At 41.5% G+C, this 24,613-nt stretch overlaps 1 protein-coding gene across 6 annotated transcripts in view; it reads right to left on the bottom strand.

Annotated features, from left to right (window-relative positions):
* The window catches only part of LMO3 (LIM domain only 3), a 62,150-nt gene extending 39,011 nt beyond the window's left edge, over positions 1-23,139 (bottom strand). Inside the window, exons 1-3 of one of the 6 annotated variants that reach the window (XM_032688737.1) lie at positions 23,065-23,139; positions 22,304-22,586; positions 14,531-14,744 (exon numbers count right to left, since the gene is read on the bottom strand). In XM_032688737.1, coding sequence (XP_032544628.1) covers positions 14,531-14,736 — 206 coding nt within the window. In that variant the 5' untranslated portion in view covers positions 14,737-14,744; positions 22,304-22,586; positions 23,065-23,139. Of the gene's footprint in view, positions 1-14,530; positions 14,745-21,198; positions 21,333-22,303; positions 22,786-23,064 lie in introns of those variants that run through there. The other 5 variants (XM_032688738.1, XM_032688740.1, XM_032688736.1 and 2 more) reach the window with 5 other exon arrangements.
* Positions 23,140-24,613: the final 1,474 nt, after the last annotated feature.

Raw genomic sequence — 24,613 nt, 5'->3', positions numbered from 1 at the left:
TCCCTCACCCTAACAGAAAGGAGCTGTAAAACCAGAAAACGTAGATTGGTACTGGGCTACAAGAAGCCATCAGAAAAAAGCACCACAGAGAGAATCTAATGTGTTGGCACTTCAGCCAACATTGCTTGGAGGGTACTGCCCAGAGCCTTCCTTTCTTTGCCATTCTGACCATTATGTGCCAGCTCTGCAGCCTGACCTCTCCCACCTCCTCACAGTGTGAGGAGGAGCGTTCAGCTGCTCTGCTCTGTGCACACACACACAAAAAATAAAATAATAAAAAAAAAAAATTCCAGATGGTCCTACCAGGGGTGCTGAGACTGTATCTAGCTTCCCCCTTTGCCTCAAAAGGGCAGGCACCTGAACAGGTAACAGCTGACTCATCTCCTGCAGAAAGCTTGCCTCCTTCTGTGTCACCTGCCTTTGGAGGGTGCATGTTACACTGTCCAGGAAGAGTCTCTTATAGCTGGAATGCAGTATCCTCCATAATTTAAAAAAAAAAAAAAAAAAAGTAATAATCTGACCAATTTGCATGTTTTCATTTCTACAAATGCAATGTTGGAGCATAAGTGGCAACTCTGTCTTTAACACTGATCTATAAGGGCTGCCAGGTAATTAGGTTGCTTGACTTCTTGAGACTGCAGAGAAAGCCAGAAAGCCCATGGTGGGTGCATGTCCAGTAACTGCTATGTGACAAGATGCTCACCCATCTGGCAGAGTCTGGTGTATCCATTCACTCTAACTCCACTGACAGACACAGAAGGACAGTCTAACTTCAGCATTCATGGGTGACATTGCTAGAAGAGGTTTTTGTCCCACCCGCTGTTTTTTACTATAGTAATTAAATATTCATGCATTTGCTGTAAAGCTTCTACAGAAGATGAGAAATACTCATAAAACCAGATTTAAACCACCTCACCTTTAATATCTCATCCCAGATACTTTGCAACTGCTGGAAAAGGTATTGGCTAATCCTAAATAAATGCATGCAGGAGTAAAACCAGAGAAAAACTTCACATGCTTCTTACAGCTCTGTATCAGTGCAATAGCCTAATGTAAGACAAAATCCTTGGCTAGTGCTGCCACAGGACTTTCATGTGTAGACTAAAGACAAAATTGGAAACCTCACCTTCCTTGTGCATCAAGCTGATAGCAATGGGAAAACAAGGAGAGGAAGGAAAAAACAGGCTGGATCTTGCCACAGTCATTACAGTGTATCCTCTCCTGTTCTCAGACATGACTTCTTTTCTTGTACCTCCTCACCACAAATTTTGGGTGAAGCCTTAGTAATGCTCTAGCATCCATTGTTAAAACTCACAAACTAAAAATTCTGTGCTCTGGTGCAAGCAGCGACTCGGCTTGTGGGACTTTTTGGAATCACTGCAGCAAGTCGTGAATGATGTATGAAATGAAAAATCCCTGCTCACTGCAAACAATTCAGATAGTAAAATATCCCTGGAGCATTAAAAAAGCACTTGAACGTGTCATTTTATTTTTGTCCTGCGCCCAGAAGACTCCCTCATCTCTCCCAAAGAACATGTAGATACCTCAGCTATCACCAGAGAATGGGAAAGCACACTGGGAGCTGAAGTGGATGGGTTCAGTTTATACAGAGTTTCCAGGAAAAGATACAGGGACCTGGAGCAAACCAGACAGATTATACTGGAGTTGTGCTCAGGCCTTTCTCCAAACACAGTTTTTTTGGTCATTTTTTAAAGTAATATCTAATCTCATCAGCCTGACTCTATAACTTGATTGACCTTTGGAGATTGCATTAAGGAAGCAACCACAGCATGCTCAATGTAGTTAGGACCATGAGAAGAAACATTGGATATAAATATCATGTGTTTGACTAGAAATCATTTATGTTGGGTCAGATACAGCAACATGCTTTGACTTCAAGCCTTTATTCTTTCTTGCCCCTTTACTGGAACTTTTTTTCCCAGTCCACCTTTTAAATATGGCAGAGCCAAATATCTGCTGCCATAATTTAGCCCATCTTCTGAGCTGCTGCATGTGATGGTGTAACAATGAGATAGAAACTTTTTCTTGTGACTTTTGGCTTGGGGCAGGGAGAGTTGTGGGTTGGTTGTATTTTTGTGGGGGTTATTATTTTTTTGTTGTTCTTGTGGTAACAGTGATGCAGAACACAGAGAAATGTTGGGTTGCTCTCAATAGAGATTTCTTCAATAGGGATTTACCAAAACTCCTGCATGAAAAGGTTGCCCTCTGTTCACACAAACACAGAGCCCCCCCATTCCCATTCTCCCAGTGCACATGCAAAAATGACAGAAGATCTCCAGAATTAATCTTGCAGCAAAGATTCACGCAGTTTGGAGCACTCAAACTGTCACTCTTTCCCAATTGCTAAAAACTGGGGAGTTGCCCAGTTTGCTGGTGTTCATTTTGAGCAGAGGGAGGATGGAAAACTGACAGCAAGACCACAAATCTATGGAAGAGTGATCTGTCCAGATGCAGATGTCTTGGTGACTGCATCTAGTTTTAGGAACAGAAAGCAGGGGTCCAATCTAAAGACAACCGACGTTGTCTTGTCTTGACAAGTTTTCTCAGATTTGCAATTTAATAATGTTTCCTCCCAAATATTGCTGATGAGGAAGGACAGTCACCTACATCAGCATCACGTATCTATCATCTTTCAGCACTCTGAAATTTCAGGGAAAGCAGAGAAAAGGGTGTGACTGTTAACCCTTTTGCTACTCTAACTTCACATAAAAACCAGAGCCATACCTACTTCTGCCCCTCGTACACAGCAGAAAGAAGAAGGGACTGGAGTGATCACCAGACACGTGCCACTGAAACAGTAGCAGGCACAAGAACTTAGCAGTGCATCCTCCATCCATCAGCAGTCATGCCTTCAACAAGCAACAGTGGAGTGAGGCTGAATCAGCAGGAACTGTTGTACATTGGATTGTTTTTCGGTTTGGGTTTGGGTTTTTTTTTTTGCTGTAGCAAACCAAGAAGTAGACAGCAAATACACTGGTAATATCTGGTCTATTCCTCCTCTCAGGAAGATGCCATCTCTGGATGTCACCACCCAGCCTGGAAAGCAAAGCCCTGCTGGAAGCTCCCGTAGCACATGGGTTATGGCAGTGTGCTCTTCAATGCCTTTTCTCAACAGACCAACACACCAGGTTAGATTTGGTTGCACAAGAGATCAGCTAGAGCTTAAAGAGCCAAAGAACCAGTGCTTAATAGCATGCATAAAACAGTTCTTCAAAGTCTGGGAGGTAAGAGGGTTAGTTCTTGAGTGCCTTTCAGGGATAGTGATTTTCAGGTTTACAGTGACAAAAATCACACCTGTCCACTTAGGCAAGATTTTTCTGTGAAACTAAACATAATTGAAATAATTTTTTTAAAACTGTTTGCTTCCCATTCCATTTTTTTGTCTTATTTTTTTCCTTTTTTTTTTTTTGGGGGGGGGGTTGTGGAAAAGAAATGTTTGTTCCTATAACAGCTTTTTGATACTCTGCTGAAAGCAACACTATACTACTTATATAATATTGACAGTATTGCACAAATAAGCCAAACAGGAGGCACGTAGGAGTTGGTGGCAAGAACTAACTTTTTCAAAAAGCACACCTTAAAACCAGAAGGATCAGTTCGTGAGGAGAAAGAGCCGGGTTTCAGAAGAAAAGGATTTATGGTCGTTAAAATGAAAGCAACAGACAAGAAGATTGTAGAGTGATTGTATGTCTGCTAAAATAACCTTGCACATGTATTTATACATGCATCATATGTAAAACAGATAAAAAATAGTTTTTCAACAGGTCATGAAGAAAACTGTTTATCTGTCATGTAAGTTTATAAGTTTATAAGACTACATGATTAATAATAAGATTACTCCAGATAGTTGGTTCCAGAGTCATTTGTTCAGACACAGTATATTCCTATCAAGACTGATAATCTGACGAATTACTGTAAGTTTTGCAAATATATACTACCTTTTATTCAGAGTAAACCTCTGGGATCTTGTAGCAGAAGAGGTATATTTGTATCAGGAGAGAAAAGAAAGCGGATTAAAGCAACCTCCTGCTTACCATAGCAGGGAGAAGTTGTGCTTCTTGTGCTCACTTTCAGATTATTCCATGGCTGAATCGTTAAAGAGTTTGCAATGAGTTCTACCACCTACATTTCAGGTGTTCTCCTACGAAACATACAAGTATATTTTACCTACAATTATCAGATGAGAACCTACAAGGAATAGGGAGAGCAAGTAAGATGCTGTTATGAGGATTACAGGAAAATGCTGGGGCTGTGCTGCACCTGGAGACAGAGAGTCTGGGACACGTCAGGAATCATAATGAAAGACCTCAGAAGAGAACAGAAGACACCCATAGTTGGATGTGTGCTCATGAAGAAGTCTTTTCTCTTAGTTTTTGCTCACTGACTCTCTTCCCAGCAATTCACTCTGCATTATGATTGAATTAAGTAAGGAGGTGCTGGGGGAAGTGCTCTTGGCTAACTTCAGAGCACAGCCAGGCTCATTAAAACCAGCACATTTGCTGCAGTGTGTGCAGCACTTCCTCTAGGTTTTAAGATTGTTTAAGTAAGTGAAATTCTGAGCAGAAAGAATACATTTTAATTTACTTTTTAGTGCCCCCTGTTATAAGTATTCAATGTCATACTGATTTTTAATTTTTTTTTCTTTATTACTATATGGAGCATAAAAATGCATGAATGCAGTACCTTAATAAAAATGAACACATCCTTCCAGAAGCCTGAGGCTGCTAAGTACACAGGACAGTTCATTAGCACAATTTTGGAGCATGAAGAGAAAGGGAACTGAGAACCCAAGATTCACCAACATCAACACAAAATCACTGGGCTTTGTTAAAAAGTTTTGTCCCACTTCCTACTGCTGTCTCCCAGGAAAACTGTGGAGAGCAGAGCCCACGAGCTGCAAAGTGGGTTGTAGAGACAAGCCTAGACTTAGACCTTTAAATCATCCACCAGCAGTTTGGTTTGGGGCGGTGGTATGTAGGATTAGTATACATATAACCATCCTTTCTGTCACAGAGAAACAGGGCAAGGTTGTTACAGGTGTCAAAACTTTGACTGACACCCTAGAAATGGCAGCAAGGTGCTTGGCCAGGAGCAGAGCTGTGGGTTTGAGGTTTTCCTGGACCCAGGTGCCAGGGAGGGATGTCATACTGTGGGTTGTGGTAATCGCTGCACAGAGCACACAGAAAACAAGGACACAGCAATTCAAAATGGGTTTGCCAGCAAAACCATTCCAATTTTAAATATTTGGCTTCACCAAGGCATGTTTCTAAATTAATAGGCCCCTATACCTTTCAATAGGATTATTCAGGGTACATCAAGTCAAGCGTGTAGTATGCATTTGTAGGATTAGATTTAATGTTATTTTGATATAAAGTGTTCTTAAATGTATCAGATTACAGATTAAATAAGGAAGCCAGCAAAAACTAGTGCAGAGCAACCTGTTATTGAGACAGTCCTCCCACTTCTTTGACACTTTGTATAAGCCAGACAGACACATTACGCTTATAAAGACATATTTGAAAAGTTTTGGGGATTTTTTTGCAAATCCAAATCTCAAATCCTAGAAACTTCTGAATTCTGTGTAAAATTTGCTTAACATAAATTAGAAAGGGAGAAATGAAGTTTGTTTCTTTATGAGAAAATGAGATTTTAAATTTTCTGTTGTCTTAAACAAAAAAAACCCTAATTTTTAATGTAAATTTTGAGAAAAAGTACTAGCTCTGAAAGGTCCTGACTTCAGAACAGAACAAGATTTATATAGAAGCAACCACAGTGACAAAAGATGAGTAATAAGACAATAATTCACGATGATTGTAATTGTTATTACCATCCCTAATCTGCAGCCTGTCACTCACTTAAACTATCGCTACCTAGAAATCCTTCCTTAAAATTTACCTAAAAGACAAAACCAAATTCAACAACTGGTACTGAAACTATTCTTAGAAGTTGATCAACAGTAATGTTGATATATAATGATCTGTTTCTTAGAGCGGATGCATTTACAGTTGGGATTAATTATTAAATCTGTATTTACTCTCTGAATTTTCTCTAGTATATATTTCTCTTTAAAGTATTTGCAAGGAAATAATATTATGACCTAAAAATAACGTTTATTTCGTTCCATGGTGGAAAAATAATGCTGTTCAATGCGGGGTTACAATATCATAAATAATATCCACTAAGCTAAAACATGAGAGACTGTATATGCTGATATTTATGGCTTGGAAGCTTGTCTTGAGGAAAAATCAAGTTAGATTCTCAAGCACTTTGAACACTTTAAAGGGATATTTACTACCTGATATAGTGTAGTGTCTTCTTAATTAGTCCAATATACCATCACTTACAGTATATCCAAATGTATAATTTGGCTTATTCTCACTTGCTCACTCTCACCACCCCAAATGTAGGAAAGATACAATAAAATCCCTGATGTTCTCTGCTCTTCCCTGCACCTCCAAAATAATTTTATCTTTGCGTGTTGAGCAAGTATCGCTTTTGTCTGCTATGTGCCAACAGAAGATACTTTTGCAAAAGAAAAGATGAAAGCTTAAATTCCACTGCTGCAGAATGCCACTTCACTCAAAACCTGCAGGAGGATTTCCCAAGGAACATCATTCCAGAGCTGAACGTGCTCTACTCTTCATAAAAAGCAGTCATTTTCTGCTTGTGAAAAGTTGCCCTGCGCTGTGTTTTGTTATAAAATAGACAAACAGGGTTCACTCTAATCCCGAAGGAAAATATTTTGCAGCTAATAGTTGGGATCATTGTGCTCTGTGAAAAATAGGTGCTAAACGCTCTCCAGTTGCTGGTAGCTGCAGTTCTGATGTCAAGCGGGGAGAGGGACTGGACTGTGAATTGGCTGGGCTGGCACTCCATCACGGCATTTTAGCACATGCTTAAATTAAGGCTGCAACTACCCCTGCCGATTGCCACGGGGCTGTCAAGATGCTCAGTTGTTAGGATTCATTTAAAGTCAGTCTTAACAGATTTTAGGGGACCACAATCGTCCTGCAAGTGCCTGGATAGGATGGTATGCAGAATTCCACCATGATTTCTACATAAACATATGTGTAAGTATCTTACCAAGCAGATATGCAGAGAGGACATAGCATGGAGAGCTTGGGAGGTATCTGAGCTCTATATTGTTTCATTTTGATACGTGGCTTGCTAAAGAACAAATTGGGCTGAACTACTTCTTCTGCTGTTTGAGTGATTTATATATAAAATGATAATTTGATAGATTCACACATACAGCTAAAAAAGCTGCACATTTCTAGAGATGACTTAAACAGCCTTTTTACTCTTTTAAATTATGAATCTACTGATATCCAAAGCCATTTTTAAATGTACCAATCAGATACAATGAGACTCAAGTGTTGAAAGGCCAATTGATTAAGGATAGGCAAGAAGCAGCCTCAGGAAGGTGTAAAATAACAGTACCAGAATTACATTACAGGGAAGGAGGTGTAAAACATGTAAAGTTTTTTGAGACAGTAGACTCATTGCTTCAGATATTTGTGTCCAAAAAACTTAGAAAGTTCAAGCATATTTTGATCAGAAAAAAAAAAAGGGCAGGTAACTATTACTTAGATTTATTTAAAAGGTCATCCATTATCATACTAAGAAATCCACTGGGAAGTTATCCATCAAAAAACCAACGTATTTCGTAAGGTGTTCCCAAAATATGGATTCTTAAGGATGGTGATTGTTAAGACCAACTTCATTTAGAAAACATTTGAGTATTCCATACTGTGTATTTTGATTTCAAAATCCACCATCAATAAGTTGAACTTCGGTGAGAAATCAAAAGACAAAACAATTTCTGAAGACAGGAGGGCTGAAAAAACGTGTAACAATCTTATCCATTTCGATTGTTAAATGTTATTCAAACATTCACATTAAGAAGGAATGCTATATGCTTTCTGGAAGACTTGAAGCAAATATCAAGTAACAAATTCAGCAACAGACCTTTGCTTTTAATTACATAGTAAAGACTTGGGAGTTATTTTTCAGTTTTGGGTAAAATATCTCCCCAAATTAATTGAAATTTCAAACAAATTAAACTTTAAAAAAAACACAAACAAACAAAAAAACCCCAAAACAAATATGTAGCAGAAATCAGAACTTTTAAAAGCACCTCTGTGTTAGGCAATTAGTGCCAATTATTCTTCTACTACATTATACATAGATGCTTTGTTTCACGTATGCTTCTGGTCAAAAATGCAGACAGTTATCCAATTAAACCTTGGATATCAAATCACATGTCAAAATGTAGTTGATAATATTTATTCCTGAAGTAAATAACTTTAATATGGGTATTATTTTAAACATATTTCATAAAAGCACTAGTCACAAAATCACTTCCGAGAAAAAAAATCAGCAATGAAGGAAACAACAAAGTTGCATTTCTTTTAAAAGAGATTACAAAAAATACTAAGCAGACCTATAGAACTGTGTTCTTTTATCAAGAATGCTATCCCATCCTCTGGCAGTGCAGAATTACCTAGGCTCCCCAAAATCACTACTTTTATTAAGCTTCATTGAGCTGCTATGTGTTGGTAAAACCTTTGTAGTAAAATAATTTTCCATCAAAATACACCACACTGTAGTACTGTAATGAAGAGCTGTAGGACAGGCTTTAAGAGGCACTGTACTTTCATCTGAAAAGTCTCCTGAAATTCTTTGAACGTTTCCAGGGGATTAATGAGGTATTTTGACAACACACGAGAAACGTCTGGTTTTCAAGAAGCCTTATAAGAGGGAAGATTCACATTCTTGGAAATTAAACTGTGTATTTTAAGCCACTAAAAATAACACAATTATTAAAAATTTGGCAGCTCTGAAGAAAAATACCAGCAGATACGGGGAAACACATGGAACCACTGAAGAGCGTCAAACTTGAGTACACACATTTCACAGCATTTCAACATGACTTAAACACCAATTTTAACAGCTTAATTGAATGTTTCTTATTAAAAGCTATCACAGATAAACTAAAATAAGAACAAGCCAAACTAGCCGGAGTGTAACTAAATCAAAAGCATTACTCTTCGCAAGTTGGGTGGATTAAGTGTGCGTACGTGCATCACTCTCCTCATCCTTTCAACAGCTGTTACGGTGTTTGGAGGTTTTCAAAACCTTTGGCAATTAGTGGAAGAAAGTATTCTTGCCTTTTTTTTTTTTTGCCCCCCAAGACACACTAAGAGATACAATTTATGCAAATTTAGAAGGATGTTCATCGCACACAGCAAAATTAGAACAAATACATTGCTGCACCTACTTTTTATATATATATATTTTAAAATATTTGGGGGGCATATTCCTGCCAACTAGATGTCCCTTGAATACTTCAATGCGTTGCAACAAGGATATTAGTGTATAGATAAGGGTTCAGTTCTAAAAAGCTTTAGGGAAGAAAGTGGAGCTCTCAAGCCTCACTTCCATAAATACCTCAATATTCCTGAAAAGTCTGAGTGCTTAAATCTTTAAAAGTCTACCCTTATTTAATCAAGTTGGGGAAGAAGCATACTGAGGTGGCATTTTGAAAACACTGTGTAACCCACTACCTATGAAAATATCCATAGAGAGTATTTATATGTACATGTAAGAAAGCTGGTATCTCAGGTGTTTGCAATACTTTCCGTGATACGAGAGAGGAATGGAATCTGCTAATCGGCACCAGGCCACAAGACATTTTAAGTCTCTCCAAGTACTCTTACACAATAATTTTTTTAAATAATAATTGCCTCTAGAGAGCAAGCAGTTGTACAGGAAAAAGCTGTGTCCTAAACTCTACTCTTTTCAGTCTAGCCTTTCAGAAGCTAAATATTTTACGGAGGCAGCATCTTTATAACGCTTATGGTCAAACACTTTACTTTCTGGAGTCACGTCTCATCGTTCACAAAATCTCATTCAATATCCAGTTTTAAAAACTTGGCTTTTCTCGGGTTTTTCAAGCATCCCCATCAGTGAGTAGGGAAGAGAAAAAAAAACAAACCACAACAACCAACATGATCTGTCCCTTCTTTCACGAATACTAATCTCCTCATTTTCATAGCTGTTCAGCTGTACTTTTAAAGTCTGCAGTATATTTACAAATAAAATCAATACCAAGGTTGGGGGGGGGGAGAGAGGCAACCTTTTGTGTCATCATCTTCCCCATCCTCAATAAGGGTCTAGATATGTTTAAGGGTAAAAATTCCACCCCAATATATTAGTTTTGTTAATCCTTTTCCTATGATCTTGCGTGCCTGGCTAGGGAAATTATGCAAAAAGTAATAAAAGTTCTAATTCAATTTCCATGTTGAGAGAGGGATTTGGAAAAAAAAATGAAAAAATCAGAAGCCATATTCTTTGTGTTTACTAAGAGATATGCACTCCAACATTTAGTGTCATGGAGCTGGAGTTAAAACCAGAAACGGCGAAGATAATTTAGCTGCATGAATGCCTGCTCTTCAGTAAAATGCTGCCAAAATTAAATAGGAATGAAACAGCACTTTGTAGTCATTGGTCGCTCAGCGGGGTTTGCGTAGTTAAAAACCTAAGTGAAAAGGGTGATTGACCTACATTGCAACTAGCTTAGCACAGCTGTACTTTCATATTTTTGCTGCATCCGAGGAAGCTCATTATTTAATACAACCGAGTTACGTGTAATCGTCGGTCTTTCATTTTACACTTCCAGGGGCCAGATATTAATCTCGAGCGTGCAGCAGGCGCTGCCGCGCATCTGGAGGCATCCGCGGCCGCCCATGGGCGGGCGAGGCTGAGAGACAGGATTTGCACGCGGTCGCACCTGAAATTAGGAGGCTGCCCAGGGGTAGGAGGACCTCCACAAATATGCAGAAATCAAACGAGCAGATGGAACAGAGAGCAAATCCCCTGGCACCCCAAAGGCAAACGCTCCACTGTTTCCCCATTGTTTTGAGCAGGAGCAGCCCCAGAACGCGCAACCAAAGCACATTTCACACAACTCATACCTGCGGTTTAAATAAGTAATAACATTCCAGTTAACAACCAGTTTGACATGTTAACAGCCCAAGGGCTGTTAACATAATGACTGGTCATTAATGGCAGTAATGACAGATTTCAAAGGGAATATTGTGCTTGTAAATGGACACGCTGCCAGTCAGAAGAGAGGACTGAGCAGGATAGGCTGATACATTAAGATGTCACCATACAGCTCTGGAGGGGAAAAGGGGAAAAAAAAAGTTCTTGCATATTTCACTTACTGTAAATGGACTTGAAATATTGGCGTAAACCTAAGTTCCTTAAATTAAGTCTTCACTTTCTAACCCAAGAGTGTATAAGCAGAAGACAGAAGCCTGCAGGGGAATTATACTCTGCATATCATTTTCACCGAGTGTGTTACTTCTAACATTGAGCCCTTTCTTTACTCAAGTCAGTTCTCATCCTCGTTAACAAAATGGAGTTCATTTCTGCTGCAGCCACCCTAATACCCTCGGTGTCCTACGCCACCACTGAAACCACTGGAGTGCCTCACATGAATCAGATTCCAGGGTAAAGCCTCTCACACACCCAAAGCATCTTCCAAGCTCATTACCTCATTAAAGATTCCTTCCATCCCCTCAATCCCTCCCAATCCAGAGAAAAAGATTTTAATATAGTATAATTAACTAATTTTACCAAAGGAGAGAGCTAAAGCAAAGCGAGTTTTGAAGTTCTGAAGATACAGAGTATTTATAAGAAGCTCAAAGTGGGTACCTCAGGGCTCAACTGCAGCACAAGTGCGTGCATCAGGGCTGAGGGAGGGCTTAGATTTTTTGGCAGGCATCTCTAAATGAAAGATACTGGAAGTATTTTTGCAAGCAGGCAAAGACGCAATCACACAGTTTATGAATTTAAACATGAATGTTAAAGCACCCAAACTGGCTACATTATTGCTTGTAGCATCTGTAGAATGGCTCTCTTATTGAAAGGCATAATGAACACTGAGAGACAAGTTAATAAGCAATTTTACTCTTTATAGTATTGTTCAAGCCCCATATCCTCTAGAGGGCACCACATAAATTAATAGGAAGCCAGAACTGTTTTATACGTAGCAAAGATTCCCTTTATGGTTAAAAAGAAAAAAACCAAAAAACTAAGAGGATAGTATGAAACCATAATCAAACCCTAATCTGATCATTAGTACAATGCAATTTGTTCCTTAAATTAATATCAAGCGTGTTGCTAAATATGAAAGCTTATTTGACTACAAAGCTAGAGAAAATTTAACTAGTTTCTACATTAGCATTAAAAAGATCACTTTTATAGGTTCACTGCATAACTAAGTAGATAAGATGCAATGAAGCAAATGACTATCTGCAATTACCTTAAGTGCATCAGTTTGAAGTTTAGTGTAAATACCTAGTTTAAATCTATGCACTCAAAAGTATTACTAAAAAAAAAAAGCTTGTGGTAAAAGAGCTTCGTTAAGACTCGATAAATCAAGAGACAAAACCCAGAAACATCTTAAAACCGATTACAGAATTTCTCATGTATCCTGGTTTCACTGGTACAAAATAAAAGGTGTTGTTTATGAAGAAATGACTGAAACACCAATCTTGAATGTGGTCATGACAGATAAAAAAAATACAGTCTCCTTTCTCTGAATTGCTTAGTATGAATTTTAACAATCTATTAGCAAAATATTTACTCCTGTTAAACCTTCAAAGATCAGAGACCAACAGTGTGTGGACGTGCATCTGTGTTGGGGAAATGCTTTGCTCATATCTCTACTACTAGATAATTTTGGTTTTGATTTTAAACATTTGATTTTAAAACATTAGATCAGCTGCACTAGCACTTGGGAGATTCAGTAAGTTCAAAGTCTCCAGTAAATTTGGATCTCAGATCAAACAGCCAGAGCAGAGTTTTCTCACTCCTGCAGGCGTTTGTTGTATAAGGATTCTTAAAATGAGTTTTAAAAATTGGGATGCTACTTCCCCCCTGCCCCAGAAAGCTGTTCCAACCCTTCTCTGTACATGTTCCCTTTAAGATCACAAGGGACCCAGGTTCACATATAACAATTCCCTTCTGTTCCCAACAGTTTTTAAAAGTGGGGTTTTATTACCTACTACTTTGGCAGCTTTAACACAGTGGCTTTAAGATGCAGACTCTATGCTAAATTCTCTGCACTCTTTTGTGGGTTCAGTTCAGAGCTTTAAGAGGTAGCAGAGTACTTTTACCACTAAGCAATCTAAGCCCACGTCTGAAGGAGCTGATCTGCCCTTGCAGCCCCAGCTCAACAAACGCACAGCACGTTTGTGAAGGTTTTTGTTCCACTCTAGAAAAAAAGAGATCGTTACCATGGACAGCCAGAGTACCAATAGTTAATGCTTTAGTCTTGATTCCTGTTCCAACCTACCCATGCTGTACAATTTGGGAACTGATCAGTGTGTGGGAACCTTCTATTTGGTACCTGTACTTAAGCTGAACTTGTAAGTTAACACGTTCAAAAAGAATTTTAATTTTTCCCCAATGTATTACTGACTTCAACGTCCCTTTAAAAGGAAAAGGTTTCTCTAAAGGGGCAGGGGAAATATTCCCAGAAGTTCACCTTAGCCTGGAGCAGCTAGTCTCATTAGTCCCCCTCTACAGGGAATGGAGGAAAGGTACTACTATGGGAAATAGGTGCTCAGAATCACCCCAGAGGAGCCTTTTCTCTCTATTTACTGTTAAGAGCCCAGGGAGATTAAACTTGCTGATTAAACTTGGCTCCTGCAAAGTACCCCTATTTATTGACATATGCTCTGCAGATAAACTAACCTGGTGCTGCTCATCAGTACTTTGCTATGAGTTATTCCTCAGATACTTTTGAGGATGTAGGTCCACAAGCAAACAAGGTGGCAGGAAATCAGGTGACAATTTGCTGTCTCTAACAAGTGGCAACAGGTCAGCCAGCATCCCACCCAGGACACGAAGTTAAGTTAAATCAGCAGAGTGGATTGGAGCTTACTAGACACATGATTTTTAAGCATGGGGAAGATAGCTGGTCATCTTGGTCCAGCTGCTAACAGCTGAAGGGTAACATTCAAAAAAGCCTGAGAGCCGCAAACGAAATCCTTTTGCAAACAAAGCGAAGACAGGTGAAACACTCCTCAGTGACAGAGTTCAAACCCTGCACTGAAGGTGGGTGAAAACCATGCATGTGGTTTCAGGTTGATATACCTGGCCACCACCGCGCTGCTAGGAGGAGGAGGAGGAGACCACCATCTCCCCAGGAGCACAGTGCTGTGGGAATCCTGGAGGGATTTACTCTCTTCTGCATGAGAGCACAGGACACCAGTATTGACATCAGAAGCCTGGCAGCCACTGGTACAACCTAGTTACGCGTGCTTTCTGATTCAGATTTTAATTTTGTCTCCGTGTTTCAGTATTTGTTTCCTCCTCCTCCACACATACTCCAGCCTTGCAGCCCTCGAGCGCCGCTTATGCAACACCAGCTACGTAGGAAGGACCGAACAGATTTTCCAAGTTTGCCGGTGAACGGAAGAAGGACGTGACCTACCTCAGATAGTCTCTGCGACAAAGGATAAGGTTGGCTTTGGTGTACAAGGTAGAGCCCACCTCCCCCAGGCGACAGTCACAGCAGGCACATTTCAGGCAGTCCTCATGCCAATATTTGTCCAGGGCCTTTAGAAGATATCGGTCTTTAATCTTACGGTTGCAGCCAGCACAACCTTTCGGCTTGGTGTCTGGCTGGACTGAGAGCATTTGTATACCTGAAACACAATAAGACAAGGGTGAAAACAGATATTCTCTGAAGTAGAAAAACTCTTGCCCTTTTCTTCCTCCATCTCGCTGCTCCCCCTACGCCCCCTTCATTTAAAAAGCAACAGCGTAGATAGGATAAAATAACACAGATAGTCCACAGCAAGCTGAAAACAATGCTAAGATAAATCTGAGAGCAGAAACTTCCATTATTCTAAGGTCCACAGCTTCTCTTTAACACCACATTTACCTGGTTTCTTTGCTGAAAAGAAATAAGATTAAAAAAAAATTAAAATGAAACATTAAAAAAGTTCAGTTGAAAAGTCATCCACTTTCAGCCAAAGTATCCAATATGTAGCAACACGAAATTTAAATAAACAGCATATCTTTGATGGCAAACACAGCTAAATCCACATATTTGTACTTATTTTCACTATCTTTATAAATATAAAAACACTCCAGATTCTAAAAAAGAAAAGACTGAAGCTTTTAGAGGCACAGGGACAGAGTTTGGGGGAGGTTTGACACAGAAATTTTGATGGTGGCGGGGGGATGTTTTATTAAGATTTCAACTCTTATATAGAAACATTAATGAAGTGATGAGATTTCCAGACACTTCAGTAGCAGCATTGTATTTACAGCTTGCAGTGTAAAGACCTTCTGAAAAATCTGATTTTAAATAATCTGCATGAAGTCGGAGAGTTTCTAGTTTGTCAAGAAAAAAATTTAAAAATAATAATAATTAAAAAACCAGCAAACCCAACCAAACAAAAAAACCCCCAAAATCCCCAAGCAAAAAAATCCAAACATTGTCCCACTTTCCAATCCCAACTTTAGCCAGCAGCTGGTTTGGGACAAGGAGTACAGTAGTGCCCATTAAGTATATATACATCTTTTGATGTAATAGCAGAGAGCATTTAAAAAACCAATTCAAACACCCGAAACACTGTTCAAAAGACAGAACTGGTAAAAGTGAAACACAGTTAGTTGAGCTATGTTACTCAGAGCAACACAGCCAGCTTCCAGGGATCTATTCAAAAATCAATTGCCCTCAGTTTTACAGCAAATGGGAAGAGGTCACTGCCCCAAAGTGCTTACAGACTGGTCTTTCCCGGTTAGTTGCGTGAACTCCCATCCCATTGCACTCAGAGCAATTCTCTGAAAGTTACTTCTTGGAATAAGCAAAATCATAGCCCTGTGGATATTTTATTGGACATCAAACAGGCACCTGAGAGAAGGGAAGAACCGACAAGCTGTTTGACTATTAGGTTATCTCACTGTTTTAAAGCCAGAGATGTAATTTAAGAAAGATACTGTTCATTAGCATGTATCTGAATATTACAATCAGAATTTGTCAAAACTGGGGAACAAATGCTGTTGCCAACAAGCAAATCCTACTCCATCATTCAGGGTATGGAACCCTGTTATCTTGCAGAGACTGGGAAAAGTCAAAGTCTCATAACAAAGAAAAGCAAATTCAAGAGCTCCTCATCAAGAACGCTCCACTACCTCCTGTTAAGAAAGGTTTACAGTCCCAGCTCCTATCAGCAGACCTTGGCTGGTGCTGTAACACACCCACTACAGACAGGCAGGCTCAGGGAGCTAGAACACAAACAACTTGGGGTTTGGGTTTTGTTTTGTTTGCTTGCTTTTTTTAAAAGCTCTCCTAGGAAAAAGACCGCGAAAGCCAATGTAACCTTCGTGGCAATGGCAGAGTGTGCCTTTGTGGACGTTAACGCTCCAAAGACAAGAGGCTAAATGCTGTGCCAGCTGAGGCATCCCAGGGATCTCCACACGGGCGTGCATAGAACACATGGAATGCATGTGGACCGCAGCGACTCTGGAGCCGGTTAAGCGACTTTCCAGCGTTCCCAAGCTGAACTCCTAAGTTCCACCTGCGAAGCTGATCACTGAATTAAAAACAGTGATTCTTATTGCAACATGTGCACACAGCAGCCTCACTCCCCTCTTTGCAGTGGAGTCTATGACACATCTTGGAGCGACACACGGATCTGTTGGATTCACTGTTCAGTTGTGCCAGACGGTTCTGCGAGTGGGAACCCAAAGTACCGTGGCAGTGCTGCTGCATGACATCTAAAGCTCGTGACAGCAGTGTAAGGTCCGTATTTTTCTATCCAGAAGCATAAAAATGGTCATTGCTGCCTTCCCGCTACTCCCCAGCTGACGCCGCTGTCACAGCTCCTACACCACTTACAGACTCCCAAAATCTGTTTTTTCATTCGCAAGGGAGAGGATGAGATCCAGCGACCTGCACAGGACTCCACAGAGAGTCTGTGGCAAATCTGGGAACGAATACACACATCTCCTCCTGAGAAAGAACCATGAAACAAAGGCTGAGTCTTTCCTGTATTTTCAGCTGACAGCTGACTCCCCTTAATCCAGGGTACATACATAAAGCAACAAAATAGCGTGACTACAAATGACTAAAAGCAATGAAAACAACAGAGATTTTTGGTAAGAAACCTATACCAGACTGTAAGGAGAAATCCTGCTGAAACTCTAATATCATCACCTGGTCAAAAAGCCTTAATATACAGTGTTGCTTATCACAGTAATGTATATCCACAACAACAGGCTTATCCCCAGTCCCTCTCTTTGGCCATGTAAAGGACAAATGCATAAAATCAGCCACAATTTGTATAAACTTCTTGGAACTCTGTAAAAAAGTTCAGAAGCATGAAGGGCTGTTCTAGGACTTTAATCTTTAGCTCGAGGGAAACCAGAATAAACTAGGAGCTAACACAGTTAAAGGTTTTAAAGAAAAAAATCTTAATGTAAAAATTTTGTTGCCTGATAAGGAAGCGGGTTAGAGAGTGGAGGCTGACAGTCTCTGATCCAGGCTGATCTGTCCTGCACTGTCTGAAGGGAACAAGATGCCACAGAAACACAGCCAAACAAGTGAATATCTGAGCAGATTGCAGTAATCAAGCCTGATAATTCCCAAGGTATATGCTGCAAACATGAGGTTATTGTATTACAAATAAAACTGCAGCTTGCATATACCCTGCACAGCTTTTGAGATATTTGCTACATGAGGAAAGTAGACAGAGCCTTGTCATTCACGCTGGTCAGCCCAAATCTTTCTTGAAGAGACAAGTGGAAAGGGGCAGACACCCCATGGAAGTAATGTTTGCAATCCTGCATGTCTGTTTTCCTGAGGCAGAGAGAGAAGGTGGTGCTGACATCCCACTGGTAGCATCTTCAGATTAGGGATTCAATCTGCAGCAGCTTTTGGAGGGAAGGAATGCTTTTCTCCTCTGATAGATCTGATCTTTTTGCACTTTACTTGCAATGAAGCTGCTTCTATTTTAATGAAAGTTAAAAAAAATAAATCCTTGAACTACTGCTTCATCATAAAAAAAAGTTACTCTTTTTTTGAAGTGTAGAAAGGTTCTAAACAAAATGAAGTCATGGAGTGCTTGACATATCTCCAAATTTGCAAAAGTCCTTTTCTTCACATACCCTGTTTAAATCACTTAATTTTGATAACAGAACACTTTATTACATTTTTTTTCTGTACTGCATGAACAGATCACCTCACAGACCATCTCTCTTCCCTTTAACATTCCCATAACATCTCCAATGCAGTTGCACTTTTAAGATATGCACTCGTGTATTTTTAGCTCTCTCTTAATTTGGCAATAAGAATACCTGCAGCTTTCTGTCAGCCAGCTTTTCACAGACTGCCATTTAAGCACTCATTTATTTCTTAGGACACAGGAAGACCCTTTCAGAGGCTGACAGCACCCAAAAAACCACTGAAACTGCTCCCTGCTGAAATAGCAGTACACAGCACTGCTGCCTGTTTGCCCTCCTCTCCCCCTCCCTCAGGAAAGCAGAGCTTATGGAGCACTTTCAAGACATCATACTACACCCAGGCTGTAAAAAAAAAAGGGAAAAAAAAAAAGAAAATCAAACCCAGCTTTCCCTTCAGTTCTGCAGAGTCCTACCAATGCTCTGCATCACAGAGCACATCCGTTCTCAGAACAGAAAAATTTCAGTGCCTAGTCTGTCACTGTCAAACAAACCCTTTTTATTTCACCCCAATATGCTTTCAAGGGCTTCCTCTATCCTTCCCTCCATTCCCTCTCTTCCTCCACCCCCAGTCCCCAAGATACTGCACATAAACTGCAGAGCTGTGTCAGGAATAAGACTTCTTCATCCCCATCCACCCCCTTTAGGATTTTTGAAGGGAGAACTTAACAACCTGACTTGCAGGTTTTCAGGATTTCTTTCTATCTCTCCAAATAAGTTCGATGCAATGGACTCCCATCCCTGTTTATTGTTATTACAGTATGTTGAAGCATTGTCAATTGATTTGTAAGTATGATTTCATAATAAAGAGGAAAGGATACTAAATTAGGCTCCCGAAGAAAGGCAGAGAAACAAAAATCCGTTTCACTCAAATCATCACCCTTCTTAGAAATGAAGATTTGACATAATGAACCGTATTTTGTTAGTGATTTAGAAGCATCTGTAAGCAGGATTAGTCCCTGATGGTGCTGAGTGTGGCACAAGACACACAGAACTCAGTTTCTGGTTTGTGGTACAAACGGTTTTTGGGAGGAAGAGTTTGATATCATTGTGCACTGGATCACTTACAAACTTTTAAAGATCACTCTTCCCCCCTTCCTCGGAGGCATGCATACAGTTCTGCCAAAGACGGTAGTACATACAGCAAGAAAGGGAAAACTTGCCTCTATTTAGAAAAATAATAAAATCAGTTTGCAGCAAACTTAGTATTGCTGCATCAATCTTTAGAAGACAGCAAACTGACAGAAAACATGCAGTCAAGGAGAGGTCTAGTAAAGATAAAAAAAATACTTTTCTGATGCTTTCCCACTTTGTAGCTTCATTCTACAAGCATTCAGAGCGCCAATAATTTAGGACAATACACACACAGACTTAAAAGAAAAAAAAGTAAAGGTTTCAGAAGCTAAGAAACATTTCAGAACTCGCATGTAGCACATCAGGAGTCGTAACTAGTTTTAGATTGGCATGTAAATTGTTCTGTGGAAAATTCTTATTGCCTCCGAGACCCTGCTATTCTGAGTTATTTGACAGTTTAAGGGAAATCATAATTAAAAAAAGAGACATAAATAATAGCCTGTGCAGTGTGGTGCACAGAAATAAGTGGAACCATTTCATTTAAACTCTGGTGAGCTTTTAATTGCCTGGATTGCATTGTGAACCAGCCTAACGGTTGATTGCCTCCATTATGCTCTCTTGTTCTGTGCCATTCATCCGCACAGTCTCAGCTTCTGTAGTTAACACAACAAAGTAACCGCAACTCCATAACACTCCGGGTTTTTTTTAAAAAAATAAAAGTAAGGATTTTAGTACTTTGAATATAGTCTCTTCTGTATACTTTTCAGTTAATTTTCCATGGTATATAACTAAACTTCCCCTCCTGCCCCTTCTTCTACAGAGGAATCTGCTTTTTGCTTTATTTTTTGATTTTTTTTCTTTTTTTTTTTTAAAAATAAAGGACATGGATTGGGAAGGGGGAGAGATGGAAAAAAAAGAAAAGAAAGGGGAAGAGGTTAGGCAAAAAATAAAAAATGGGAATGCAGTCCCACAGCTGGGAGCAGTGATACAGATTAAAAGAATTTGGCCAACATGGCTAGTCGATTGCCAAGAGACACCAAACAAAAGATTTCTCTTCTTCTTTCCCCTTCTCTTTTTGAAAGCTAGATTGGGCCTAAAAGCTTGTTTCTCTCTGTTCACTGGCCCAGAGCATCCCTGCAGGCTGTAGCCCCCTAAGGGACAACACGGCAAATAGATGTACCCAGATCTCAGGGACCGGAGCTGCTTAGCTATGTTCCTACCCCTGGCGTGTCCCCCCATCTCTCTCCCCCAGCCCACCCCCCCCCTACTCTCCTCCTCCTTTTTTTAGAGCACTGGTGCTGGGAACCAATTTGATTCTCTTTTTCTCCAATGCAGCTGCAAGGCTCAGAGATACTGACATTTTTCCACTCTTATCAGTTTAATTACAGTTACCATGGCAGCAAAGTGCTAGTGCTTGGCAAAGGCCAACAAGAGATTTGCAAGACTGAGTTCAATTTTGATGCAGCTCACATGCAAAATAAAAAAAAAATAAATAAGAAACATACACTCCACAACAAAGAATCCCTTTTTGGAGTTAGACGCTCAAGCCTTTTATGCCAATTCCTTCCCGAGCATCACAAGGATGGGGAGAGGGAGGTGTCGGGGAAAGCACGTCCCGATGTTTGTTGCACCGAGCAAAACGAATCGGTTTAAAGAGCGGTCCTACGGAGCTGTCCTAGGAAGAGGTTATTTTGCGTCTCTTCGGAGCACACGCCGACACAGCCGCTCGCTACGGCAGCGCATTGAGGATGGGAACGGCAGGAGGACCCCCCGCCTCCCCCCGGGAGCGCACCCGCTGCGCTCGCTGCGCGCCAGCGCCGGGGACCGCCGCCTTACCAAAACTTTTCTCCTTTTTCTGCATGAGTTGATTTACGGGCGCCTGGAGAGCTCCTTCTCATTGAAGCACCAAATCCCGGCAAAAGTAGCAAGTGCTTCCTCGGCTCGGGTCAAGTGAGCGGGAGCGCGGCGCGCCGCAGCGGGGGCGGGGGGCGGCGGGGATGGGGATGGGGATGGGAATAGGAATAGGAATAGGGCGGGGGGGGGGGACGGGGGACGGGGACGGCACACCCGGAGCCGCCGGGCCCGCACGGCGATGGCGAGCGACAAAGCCACATGCTCCCCTAACTCTGCCCGTAAGCCTATAATCCCAGCGGTCTCTTAGCTTTGTTGTAACAAATGGGTTTGATTAAACTGTCACATGCGGCGTTCGCATACCGTATCGCGCTCGGTGCGAAGGGAGAGCGGGGAGAGGGGAGGGAAAAAAGAGGGAAAAACCCCAGGAATGCTCGCAGACAGAAGTGCTGCTTCATAACGCCAGCCTGGCTGCCCTTCCCTCCCGCCGGTCCGGGAGGCGGAGGATGCGTGAGCACGGACCCCGCGGCCGGAGCGCGTCCCCACCGCCCCCGGCCCGCTCTGCGCCCCCCGGGGCTCCCCGCCCCGCTCCTGCCTCCTCTCTGCCCAAAGGGTTAACCCTGCACCGAACCAGTTGCAAATTAAACTGCTGTACGGGGAGGCTTGTGGATTAAAGCCGGGGAGTGGGAAATTAACCGACTCCCTTGATAATTGAGAGCACGTTTCGAGAAGCTCTGGAAGAAGCAAGAATAATAATAACAATAATAACGGGAAGGGGGGTGGTGGTGGGGCTGCAATTCATTGTTAACTTTGACTGCTATTCCTCGAGACATACAGTCGGATGGGTTTCGCTCAGCATCCTCCGCTTGCATGTATTTCATGTCTCATCATAAAAATAATGAAGCCTCACATGATTTAAACAAAACAGTCTCAGCAGAGCTGCAGCTTGAGTGAAAGTTGCAGTGCAGAGATGTGTGTGTGTATTGCAGCCCCGGCTTATGACTCAGAGAGAGAGGGAGAGAGAGAGAGAGTGATGCAGACACACATACACAAATGACCCAAAGCTTATGTACACAGTTGCCTCACTTACCTTCTCAATTAAGCGATACAGGGGAGGCAGTTCAATAAGCACAGTGGCTGCTTTGTAGCTCTTCTCCTTGGAAAAGGTCAAAAAGAAGCATTGTTTGGGGAAAAAAATAAAGAGGGGGTGGGAGAGATGGGGAGGGAGATCGCTATTCTTTAAGTTTAAAATAATGAGGTCCTCAAGGATCCGCCAAGTAATTGTGTTGACCGCATCCGAGCTACAGGTGTCCTCCTTTTAGTATCTTGCAGTCCAAGGCTGTCTGTCTCCGTCCTGGCTGAAGACAACTTACCTAAAGCAGCGTGTGAGGAGCCGAGTTGAATGAAGTCAGGGCTTTATCAGCTGCAAAATGCAATCCCTTACCAGCCAGACATAATACAGCAAAAGAAAAGGTCACTCAGTTATTACTGAGCCAGCAGAGCCCAGACAGCTCTTGTGGAAGACCACAGAGAAGCAGCTCCCTTCCGATTTAAGGCTATTTACCTCTCTCCCCCTCCACCCACCCACCCACCCTGCCTCTCCCCCCTCCCCCCTCCCAACTCCCCCTTTCTCTCTCTGTCTCTCTCTCTCCCTCTCGCTTTCTCTCTCGTTCTGCAGCTCGCTCAAGTACAGCCGCCCTCGGAAAGTGCAAAGCAGCCAGGAGACAGATTGGGCTTTGTTGGTAATTTCCCATGGTGAAAATTTACAAGCCTGCAAGTGCAGTCAGCAAAACCACATGCATATGCTAGACACAAACACCAGGGACACACACACACGCACACACAAGTGACCTCTACTGAAGCGGCTCAGGATCACCTTCCCACAGAGTGCTCCAGAAGCAGACCCGAGGAAACAGGGGAGCGTCGCCCCCCCCCCCCCCCCGCCGCCATCCCTCCTCCCAAAATACTTTGCTTAAACAAAACCATAAGTTGCCCACGCAAAAAAAAAAAAAAAAAAAAAAAAGACAAGATGCATATCTCTCTATTAATGAGTAATGAGAAAAATCCCTGAAGGTGAAAACTTTCCCTCTCTCCGTGCTAGATCTGAGCTGCTCAGAAAGCAGTGGAAACTCCGGCGTGAAAGTTTCCCGCTCCTCGGCGCGGTCCCCAGCCCGGCCACCCCCCGGGCCCCGCTTGCCACATGTCACCCCCCTCGCTGCACTATTGACGCTGAACGCTGAAGGAAGCCAAGCAGTCTCCCCCCTACAGCATCCTCGTCCCAGGAGCTGAAGACAGATCCTTATTCTCTCTACCTAGTGTTGGAAGGGGGGAAAAAATAATAGACACGGGGGTGTTATAGGTGTTGAACACCCTTGACCACGAGACAGACAGACATGCAAACACACAAGAGGTAGAGCATACTTTGACATTCATTCACTCTCACAGATGATTGTTTCTTTGTTTTATAATAAAGATGTTGAGCCTAGCCTACTGTAAATAAAGTTAAAAAAATCCAAAGCATCTCCCTCTAAGAGCCATCTGCAGTTGGAGAAAGACCAGATTAAGAATTTGTGAATACAGTTTTCAGACTTCAAAGTGAATATCTGTTGTCTGCTATTAGAGGCACCACACTAGATTTTCACAAAGCTTTGAAAGATGTCAGCTTACAATATACCCTAAATTTGAATGACACTCACATTATAGAAGTCTTTCAAGACCCAAGAAAGATTTAAAAGCATTGAAGTGCTCTGCCATCTACACCCCTCCCTCATATAATCCAGCAGCTCTAATAAAAATCAAAGCAACCTCAGAAATGCATATGTTTAGGACAGGTTCTCCCCCTCCACCAAGTAAGCTTCTCCCCCCCCCCCTTTTTTTTTTAATATGTAGATACATATAAAGGTTCCTGGAACAAGCATACTGTGCAATGAACAATTCCTGAATCTCTTGCCCCCTCTTCCTCTAAGTAGTAACAAAACTCAGCCACAACCAACCTGAGCAAGAACCCGAAAAGCACAGTCAGAGGCAGCAGGCTAACAGAGCCCCTTTCTGCTGATTTGATCTGCACATAGAGAAAAGCCAAACTTGACAGAAACCTGCTCCTCTCCTGCACGCACCCATATGCTCACAAGAGCCTCACTTCCCTCTGTTTATAGACTACCTCTGCCACAACCACTCTGGAAATACAGCAGTGTGAATGTGTGTGTGCCTCTCTCCACCAATGCACTCGGAGAAGGAGAAGAAAAGAGGGAGGGAGAAGTTATGTGTGGGGAAAGGGAGAAATAAAATCAAAACAAATGGTACAGCTAATGAGGACAATTAAATTAATTATGTTCAAGGAGATGAGATTTTTTTTCCCTCCAACTGTATGATCTGTTACCCCTCGCTGGCAACTGCTGCT

This window comes from Chiroxiphia lanceolata, chromosome 5, assembly GCF_009829145.1.
Source record: "Chiroxiphia lanceolata isolate bChiLan1 chromosome 5, bChiLan1.pri, whole genome shotgun sequence".
NCBI classification, from domain to species: domain Eukaryota; kingdom Metazoa; phylum Chordata; class Aves; order Passeriformes; family Pipridae; genus Chiroxiphia; species Chiroxiphia lanceolata.
This window is presented reverse-complemented; position numbering and strand designations above follow the sequence as displayed.